Here is a 10,489-nt window from a genome sequence, read left to right on the forward strand (position 1 = left end):
GCAAAAGCATCAATTTAAACTTAGATTCACAAATAAACCTCTTCTTTAGCATGATGATGATAATAATAAGTTCTCATACTACCTTATATGAAATTAGACCACATCAAGAAATTAAAAAGATAAAATATGGCAGTTTGAAATACAAACTTTCTGTGGACTTTCCTCTGGTGTTTTTATGGTTAAGTGAAAGGTACTAATGGTATCTTATCATCCCATTGCGTAGATAGTCGAAGAATTGCCTTAGCAAATGCAAGCTTTAAATTTTCATGTTTCTCCATAAAAACTACAACTATCATTTCATGTCTGCTCATTCTATGTCTTAAATTTCTTATATGATACTTATTCTAAAATATATTGATCAAATTGATAAAAAACTGAAGTTTGATTACGAATGCTCCTACTTTTTTAGCCATTCGGTTTGCTCTCATGTCACTCTTCTCAATAAAAACTTTCCTATTATTTTAAACATCATTTGCCTTTCAAAACTTTTGATATGGAGCAGCTGCTCTAAGGGTTTCATCAACTGTTAACCTCTTAACAGACCTCTGCAAAATATGACACTCAATAGAAAAGTGTGCTTCAATACCAAAATTAAATTCACATATCTCGAATGAAAGGGTTAGGAAGTTGGCTAACCTTTGGAAGCATTAGTTTAATATATCGTCCCTTGTCCAACAAAAAGATTACATTTTTTGCCCGCCCATCCTTGCCTCTGCGTTTCTGTGCTTGTTGTGCAAAGAAAAAACGTTTCTCATCTACCAAACCTCCTTCAACATCAAAAATAAATTCTTCAAGTAATTGCTTCTACTGTTCATCCTCTTTATCATCGTTTTCATGCTTATGAAAGGAATTTTTGAGTTATTGGTGAATAAACAAACAAAGAAATTCAAAGTGAAACACGGTACAAAAATTGAAAAGTTCTAGGGGAAAAATATGAATCAGCTAAATGGGGGAAAAATCATTGACAAGCATTCTCTATGGGCAATCTGAATGTATATATACATCCCTTTCTCTTGTACTATCACAATCAATGTGAAGATCTACACTAGATTTATCGATCTATGAACTTTGAGAGGTCGATAGAGAAAAAGATGGAGCTAGATCTGCGAAAGAAACACAACAGAGCACCAAAGAAACGCCAGATCTGGGACGATTTGGGATGGTGCAATGGTGGTCGCGCGACTTGGTTAGACAGGTCTTGGTAGTCGTAGTCTTCAGAGTTGGAGATTCGTGGATGGTGGTAAAGACTGAGCACGATGGTGGTGAGGACTGTACAAGAGGACGGTGGTCACGAGGTCTGGACACGATTGGTGTGGCCGCATCTATTTAATTCGGAGAAGAGAGGGCATGAGATCTGCAATTGAGAAGAGAAGGAAAGGAAATTGAAAAACTAGAGAGAAAGGAAAAGATGCGTGGGAAAGAATAGTAAAGTAAGAGAGAGGAAAACTTGATTTTTTACCAAATTAAAAAATTAAAAAAATTACAAATGGGCTTTAATGTCGGCTTTCAAAAGGCAGACGTTTAATGTCAGTTTTAAGCCGACATTAAAGCTCCTTCTTTAATGTCGGTTTAAAACCGACATTAAACGTTTGCCTTTTGAAAACCGACATTAAAGCCCATTTTTCATTTTTTCCACCCAACATTAAAAGCCAAATTTCTTGTAGTGTTTCCATTTGGCTACTTTGTAGGTTTTCAGCTAATTGAGGAGTGGGGGGAATTTGATGATGTTGTTAATTTTAAAGCTAAAATATGTGAAAATGAAGTCAATGACATCAATTGAAGTGAGAATATGTGAAGAAAGGTCAATATATATAATATGAAAAGATTGTTTTACAAAAAGAATTGTAGTCTAATATCAACACCTTTCGACTAACAAGGTAAATGAGACTACTAAAAGATTCAAGCGCTTGTTTAGCACAATTTTGTAGAATGAGACATACACACCACTTATATATAGGAACTCTCTTTCAAACCACCCAACACCAATTTCTCACAATAAGCAACAAAGTTGAAGCATTGAAAATCATCAACTAAATAGTCACTACTGTAGAAAAGTACTGAATATACGGACCAAGATAGGTCATCAACCAAACAAGAAAACAATCTACAAATTCAAAATAACTCAAGGTTGAATGATCATGCTCAACAATGTATAAAACATAATTGGTAACAGCCATTATAGAAACGAAAAGTATAGCCAACGCACAATGCACTAACCATATATAAAATTAAGATACACCTCCACATTTCAATCGACACTGATGTTCTAAAATTAAACTTCTTGAATTCGGCATGTAATGCATTAATTTTCCCTTTTCTGGATAATGTTGCATTCATAATGAAATTTTGCTATAACCATCGGAAAAATTATTGCATAAAAGTTGAAATTCACTCTACTACAAATTTGGCTTTTCTTGATGCACACACATTTTTATTTCTTGATGGTCATGGCAATAGACCATAAAAAGAAATATTTTTCTTAATGCAATGGTCATCTTGACGGTCCTAACCATCAAGAAAAGATTCCGTATTTTATGGACGCATATGCAAAAATGGTAAAATACTTTAGTTCTTGGGTTGTGGTTTCTTTGACGGTAAAAAACCATCAAGAAAAGCATTGTTTGATGGACAACACATATAAAAAATATCATATTATTTGATGGGCATTCTCCATCAAGAAATCGTCGAAAAACAATTTGGTTTCCTTTGACGGACAAAGGAATGAATTTCGTTGATAGGCCTACCTTTCAAAAACTCTTCCTTGATGTTCGTTTCCTTCGTTCATGGGCAAAAACCATTAAGAAAAATATAAAATTAATACTAATATTTATATTAATTGTTTCACCTCCTTTTTGCCATATATATTTTGTTATTTTATTAATATCATTTTTCATAAAAGTTTTTGTTTGTGGAAATTTCCTTTTCTTAACGGAGTTGGAAAATTTTGAACCACTTCATTTTTTTTACATTCTTTGGTGAAGAACAATTATGACATAAACCAATTTTGCATATTGAATATAAAATGAAATAAATAAATAACAATAATAATAATAATAATAATTAAAAAAATAAAGAAAATATTTAAAGTTTGGTAATTGTCCATCCCTCATGTTAAGCCTAGTGTATTGTCAATTTTGTTTTTTCAAAAAAGTTCAAGTTTGCTGGCGATATCTCAATATATCTTCGAAGTTTGACATTTTAAGTTGCAAGAATTTTAACAACGGTTGCAATAGAGTTGTAACGCCCCAAAATTTAAGGTAATTTACTTTAATTATCTTAAGTTTAAATCGTTGTAATTTTAGGTGTTATTTGTTGCTTTAATTGGATTTTTTGAAGATTGGATCTTATTGGAAAATATCCAATTGTTGTGTTTGTGGAAAGTTGCTTAGTTGTGTTGGAGAAGTTTTTGGAGAGAGAGAATGAAATTTAAAATAATAATTATATAATGGAAAATATAATTATTATTTGGTAAAAGATAATTGTGTTTTATTTGGGAAAAGATAAAAAGAAGATAAAAGGGAGATTTAGTGAGATTTAAATGAGGAGAGAGAAGATTTGTTTGTTTTGACATAAAATAAGGAAAAGGAAAGAGAAAATAATATTGGTTTATTAATTGTGTTTAAATAGGCATTGGGACCCGTGCACAAAGGAAACCCTAATTTCTTTTTAGAGAAACCTTAAATGTCGTCGCCACTCCATCGCTGCCGTCGGTCGCCGCATCCTTCCCCGCACCATTCTCCATTCGCATTTCCGAGCCGATTTCGTTGTCGTTTGCGCCGTCCCGTTGCTCGCTGTCACAAGGTAAGTCGACAACCGTCGTCTTCAGCCGCGCTGATTCGCCAACCGCCGCCCATTTTTTGTCGTCCGTCTCCGTCCCGTCTACGCCAGCATCTCTGTCACTGAGTCGTCGACCTTCGATAGCTGCCATCCGCCGCCGTTCGTCTGTCGCGACTTACCCATGGAAAAATCCAGAAACTCGAGCCACGCCACCTCCTACTGTTACGTGCCACCGGCTGTCCGTGCACCTCCATAAGTCGCGTGAAGCCGAGCTGCCAGCTGCCAGCCGCACGTGCGTTCCTGCAAGTTACGCACGAGGAAGCCGAGCCGTCCCCTCTACCAGGCAAGCGCGCGAGCCGTGCCCGTTTCCTCGTGTGCGTCTGCCCGAGCCGAACTCTCTACTCCCAGCAAAGCCGCCAACCATTTTGAGCCGCCAATCCTATTTTTGGTTCTTTTCCCACCTATTTTTGGTAAGTTGATTAGATTTTTTACATACCCAACAGAGATTTAATTTTTTGACCTAAATAATTTAATTTGGATTAAATTAAATTATTTCTCTTAAAGGACTATTCGACCAAGTATTTTGGAGCGTGAGATTTCTCCAATTAAGGGATAATTTATTGCAACGTCGACCTCGGGTAAGTTATTTCAACTGAATTCTTGGGTCCTTGGTCGTTTGATGGTTAAGTTATGGAAATTGGTGGTTTCTAGCTATTTAGGACTTCGCTGCTTGGAAAGCGTGATTTTACTGTTAGAATTTGATTGAGCAAATCTCCAGGTAAGAGATTCTACTACTAGGCCTACGAGTGGAATTAAGAGATCGCATATATTTTTACTTGTGCATATTAACAACTAGATTGCATAACGGCATGGCAATTAATTATGATATGATATGACTTGATGACGTGATGATGATATGTTATGTGCATTTTATGGTTAGGGTGTATGTTAGCTTATCCTATTAGTGTTGTACCTGCATGGGTGTCCTTCGGGATCACCACCTTTTTATGACTGTGTAGTCCGACGGGACCGCCAGTCTAGCATTGACATAGACATGATTCGAGTGATTCAACGGGATCGCTCGCAGCCCGATTGTCTTAGTGTTTCCTCTGGGTACACTACAGACTAGTTTGTCCTATGTGTTCCTTTGGAATCACCGAAGACTAATTATATTCCTCCCGGATCACATGTTGCACGTGTTCGGAAACGTGTTAGTTCTTGGGTACCATTTTCAGGACTCTAATAGAAAGTTAACAGGTACCTAGCAGGACAAGTAGTGGGTCCCTTACTGAGTATATCTTTATACTCACTCTTTCTATTTCTATTTTTCAGGCAGGGACAGAGGTAAGAGCAAAGGCAAGCTGGTGAGCGACCAGAAGTGACCGTGGCGAGGCATAGGGATCTTTTGCTTCCGCTTTATGTCATGTCGACCTTCAGTATTCACATTTTTTTTATTTTAACTTTTTATTCCTATTTTATTTCTTTAACATTAGATAGGGCCCGAGTTAGGATTTTAATCTTTATACTTATCTCTAATCACCTTGTTTATGCTTTTAAATGAAAATTTTGAGGTTTTGTTTTATTTTTTTATCATAATTTTACAAATTTTATTTATCTTTTAAATTAGTAATGGCTTCGACTTAGTATGAGGAGTTGGGTCAGAGCCTATGTTTTAGGTTCTGCAGACTGACTTACAATGTAAGTCTTTGTTTTGTTTTTACCCTTATGGCTATACGGTCCTTCGTCACTCGCAAGGTATGTTTAAGACTTTGCTAATGTTATGATCATAACCTTGCCTGAATAAAAATAGATAGTATGATCGTTATGATTAGTGTGGTGAAAAGTTTCTACTGGTGAAATTTAGGAAAAAATGTCGCCGCGTAGAGGTGCACGTCGAAGGGGGGGTAGGAGAGGTAGAGGAGCTTGACGTACCCAGTCGGAGGAGCAACCTACTGTGCAGGAAGCCAACCCTACCGCAGTTGTCACCCAGGCGAATCTCGCCGCGATGGAGCAACGATACCAGGACATGCTACAGGCTGCTTTAGCACCTTTTTATGTTGTCCAACAAGCCCAGACCGCTCATCCTCCAGCCCTAGTGGAAGCTCAGACTGCGCTGGATCAACTGTCGGCATAGGCCAAACATCTGAGAGACTTTAAGAAGTACAATCCTAAAACGTTTGACGGATGCATGGACAACCCTACCATGGCCCAAATGTGGTTGACCTCTATAGAGAAGATCTTCAGGTACATGAAATGCCTTAATGACCAGAAGGTTCAGTGTGCAGTTTTCTTCCTGGAGGATAGAGGCACCGTGTGGTGGGAGACTGCTGAGAGGATGCTGGGTGGAGATGTCAGCAAGATAACCTAGGAGCAGTTTAAGGAGAGCTTCTATGCTAAGTTCTTTTCTTCCAACGTGAAGTATGCGAAGCAACAAAAGTTCCTAAACTTGGAGCAAGGCGACATGACGGTGGAGCAGTATGACGTTGAGTTTGACATGCTATCCCGTTTTGTCCCTGATGTTGTGAAGGATGAGAAGGCCATTACCGAGAAATTCATCAAAGGTCTCAGACTAGATCTCCAGAGTATCGTTCGAGCCCTCAGACTAACTACCCATGATGCTTTACGCCTGGCACTAGACTTGAGTCTGCACGAGAGAGCTGATTCGTCCAAGGCTTCCGGCAGAGGGTTAGCCCTTGGTCAGAATAGGAAGGTTGAGTCGTAGCCTGACTTGACACCGCAACGAAATCTGAGGTCAGGAGGTATCTTCCAGCAGCATCGTCGGGAGCTTGCAGCTTCCGGGAGAACCTTGAGAGAGCTACCTATTTGTCATAGCTGTAGAAAAGTTCATGGAGGTCGTTGCTTGGCCGGGAGTGGAGTTTGCTTCAGGTGCAGGCAACCAGGGCATACCGCTGATGCTTGTCCTAAAAAACACATTGAGACTACCTCGTACCAGCATCCCGCTTCCCAACAGGGAAAAGTTTTTACCACTACTCGTCAGGACGTTGAGCGAGCTGGTATAGTGGTGATAGGTACGCTCCCGATCTTGGGGCATTATGCTGTTGTGCTGTTTGACGTTGGGTCATCCCATTCCTTCATATCTTCTGTGTTTGTTCAGCATGTTTGTTTAGAGGTAGAATCGTTTAGTGGTGTTTTGTCTGTTTCTACTCCATCTAGGGAGGTTTTGTTGTCTAAAGAAAAGATAAAGGCATGTCAGATAGAGATAGAAAACCAAATGTTAGATGTGATCCTACTAGTGTTAGACATGTAGGATTTTGACGTAATCCTTGGGCATGGATTGGTTGTTTACTAACCATGCAAGTATAGATTATTTCCGTAAGGAAGTCATTTTTAACCCTCCCTCTAGGGCTACTTTCAAATTTAAGGGGGCTGGAATCGTATGTATATCCAAGGTCATCTCGGCTATGAAGGCTAGTAAACTACTCAGCCAGGGTACCTAGAGCATCTTGACAAGCGTATTAGATACCAGAGAACAAGAAGTTTCCTTGACCTCCGAACTCGTGGTAAGGGAGTACCCTGATGTATTCCTTGACGAGCTTCCAGGACTTCTACCTCCTAGAGAGATAGACTTCGCCATCGAGTTGGAGCCAGACACTGCTCCTATTTCGAGGGTCCCTTACAGAATGGCTCCAGCTGAGCTAAAGGAGTGGAAGGTGCAGTTGCAGGAGTTGTTGAACAAGGGTTTCATTCGACCCAGTGTGTCACCTTGGGGAGCACTGGTGTTGTTCGTGAAGAGGAAGGATGGGTCAATGCGCCTTTGCATTGACTACAGAGAGCTAAACAAGGTGACAGTCAAGAACCGCTATCCCTTGCCCAGGATTGATGATTTGTTCGATCAGTTGCAAGGAGCCACCGTCTTTTCTAAGATCGACCTACGATCAGGCTACCACCAGTTGAGGATAAGGGATAGTGATATTCATAAGATCGCTTTCCGTTCCAGATACGGGCATTACGACTTCCTTGTGATGTCCTTTGGTTTGACTAATGCTCCTGCGGTATTCATGGACTTGATGAACAGGGTGTTTAAGGATTTCTTAGACACGTTTGTTATAGTTTTCATTGACGACATTTTAATTTACTCCAAGACTGAGGCTAAGCATGAGGAGCATTTGTATCAGGTTTTGGAGACTTTTCGAGCTAATAAGTTGTATGCCAAGTTCTCCAAGTGTGAGTTCTGGTTGAAGAAGGTGACTTTTCTCAGCCATGTGGTTTTCAGTGAGGGAGTTTCTGTGGACCCAGCAAAGATCGAAGCGATTACCAGTTGGCCTCGATCGTCTACAGTTAGCAAGGTTCGTAGTTTCTTGGGTTTAGCATGTTACTATAGGAGGTTCGTGGAAGACTTCTCTCGTATAGCCAGTCCCTTGACTCAGTTAAGCAGGAAGGGGACTCCTTTTGTTTGAAGCCCAGCTTGTGAGAGTAGCTTCCAGGAGCTTGAGTAGAAGCTTGTGTCTGCACCAGTCCTTACAGTGCCAGATGGATCTGGAAGTTTCGTGATCTACATTGATGCCTCAAAGAAAGGACTGAGTTGTGTTTTGATGCAGCAAGGTAAGGTAGTTGCTTATGCCTTCTGTCAGTTGAAGAGTCATGAACATAACTATCCTACCCATGACCTAGAGTTGGCAGCAGTTGTTTTTGTACTGAAGATATGAGACACTACCTGTACGGTGAGAAGATACAAATTTTCACAAACCATAAGAGCCTAATGTACTTCTTCACCAGAAGGAGTTGAACATGAGACAGAGAAGATTTCTTGAGTTGGTGAAGGATTATGACTGCGAGATTTTGTATCACCTAAGTAAGGCAAATGTAGTAGCTGATGCGCTTAGTAGAAAGATTGCACATTCAACAGCACTTATCACCAAGCAAGCTCCTTTGCTCAGGGATTTTGAGAGAGCCGAGATTGCAGTCTCAGTAGAGGAAGTTACCTCACCGTTGGCTCAGTTGTCAGTGCAGCCGACCTTGAGGTAGAGGATTATTGTTGCTCAGCTGAATGATCCTTATCTGGTTGAGAAGCGTCGTTTGGTTGAGGTAGGGCAAGGTGAGGATTTCTCCATATCCTCTGATGATGGCCTTACATTTGATAGGCGTTTGTGCGTGCCAGAAGACAGTGCAGTCAAGGTAGAGCTTTTAACTGAGGCTCACAGTTCTCCATTTACTATGCACCCTGGAAGTACGAAGATGTACCAGGACCTGAAACGTGTTTATTGGTGGAGAGATACGAAGAGAGAAGTGGCAGACTTTGTTAGTAGGTGCTTGGTATGTCAGCAGGTGAAGGCACCAAGGCAGAAGTCAGCCGGGTCATTGCAACCCTTGAGTGTACTAGGGTGGAAGTTGGAGAGCGTTTCGATAGACTTCATTACAAGACTGCCTAGGTCTCTAAAGGGCTATACAATCATTTGGGATGTTGTTGACAGACTCACGAAGTCAGCTCACTTTGTTCCTGGAAAATCCACTTACACTGCCAGTAAGTGAGGACAGTTATATATGACCGAGATAGTGAGACTGCATGGAGTACCTGTATCCATCGTTTCTGACAGAAATGCTCGTTTTACATCGATGTTCTGGAAAGGACTTCAGCTTGCTTTGAGCACGAGGTTAGACTTCAGCACAACTTTTCATCCTCAGACTGATGGTCAAACAGAGAGGTTGAACCAGATTTTGGAGGATATGCTACGAGCGTGTGTGCTAGAGTTTTCAGGGAGTTGGGACTCCCATTTACATTTGATGGAGTTCGCCTATAATAACATTTATCAGGCCACCATTGGCATGACGCCGTTTGAAGCTCTGTATGGTAGGTGTTGTAGATCTCCTGTTTGTTGGGGACAGGTCGGTGAGTAGAGACTGCTAGGCCCTAAGTTAGTGCAAACCACGAATACAGCCATACAGAAGATTAGAGTTTGTATGTTGATAGCACAGTGCAGACAGAAGAGTTATGCTGATGTACGGCATAAGGATCTCGAGTTTGATGTGGGAGACATGGTTTTTCTAAAGGTAGCACCTTTGAAGGGTGTTCTGAGGTTCGAGAAGAAGGGGAAGCTAAGTCCACGTTTTGTAAGACCATTTGAGATACTGGAGAGGATTGGCCCTGTAGCCTATCGTTTGACGCTGCCCCCATCATTTTCTGCAGTGCATGATGTATTCCATGTCTCCATGTTGAGGAAGTATGTCGCAAACCCGATGCATGTAGTTGACTTCGAGCCATTGCAAATTAATGAGAACTTGAGTTACAAGGAGTAGCCTGTTGAAATGTTGGTAAAGGAGGTCAAGATACTCCGTAATCGAGGAATTGCACCGATCAAAGTTCTTTGGCGAAACCACGGAGTGGAAAAGGCCACTTGGGATAGAGAAGACGACATGAGAGCTCAGTACCCCGAGCTGTTTGAGGAATAGAACTTTCGAGGATGAAAGTTCCTCAAAGGAGAGAAGATTGTAACGCCCCAAAATTTAAGGTAATTTACTTGAATTATCTTAAGTTTAAATCGTTGTAATTTTGGGTGTTACTTTGTTGCTTTAATTTGATTTTTTGAAGATTGGATCTTATTGGAAAATATCCAATTGTTGTGTTTGTGGAAAGTTGCTCAGCTGTGTTGGAGAAGATTTTGGAGAGACATAATGAAATTTAAAATAATAATTATATAATGAAAAATATAATTATTATTTGGTAAAAGATAATTGTGTTTTATTTGGGAAAAGA

The 10,489-nt window shown here is 40.2% G+C and overlaps 1 protein-coding gene across 1 annotated transcript; it reads left to right on the forward strand.

Annotated features, from left to right (window-relative positions):
• Nucleotides 1–6,238: 6,238 nt before the first annotated feature.
• LOC127148472 (uncharacterized) lies at nt 6,239–10,032 on the forward strand. Its single transcript, XM_051082196.1, has 7 exons — nt 6,239–6,487; nt 6,893–6,986; nt 7,258–7,448; nt 7,980–8,084; nt 8,809–8,913; nt 9,064–9,259; nt 9,923–10,032. The coding sequence occupies exons 1-7, from the start codon at nt 6,239–6,241 to the stop codon at nt 10,030–10,032; spliced, it is 1,050 nt and encodes a 349-aa protein (XP_050938153.1).
• Nucleotides 10,033–10,489: the final 457 nt, after the last annotated feature.

The sequence above is a fragment of the Cucumis melo genome, chromosome 1 (assembly GCF_025177605.1).
Source record: "Cucumis melo cultivar AY chromosome 1, USDA_Cmelo_AY_1.0, whole genome shotgun sequence".
Lineage (NCBI taxonomy): Eukaryota > Viridiplantae > Streptophyta > Magnoliopsida > Cucurbitales > Cucurbitaceae > Cucumis > Cucumis melo.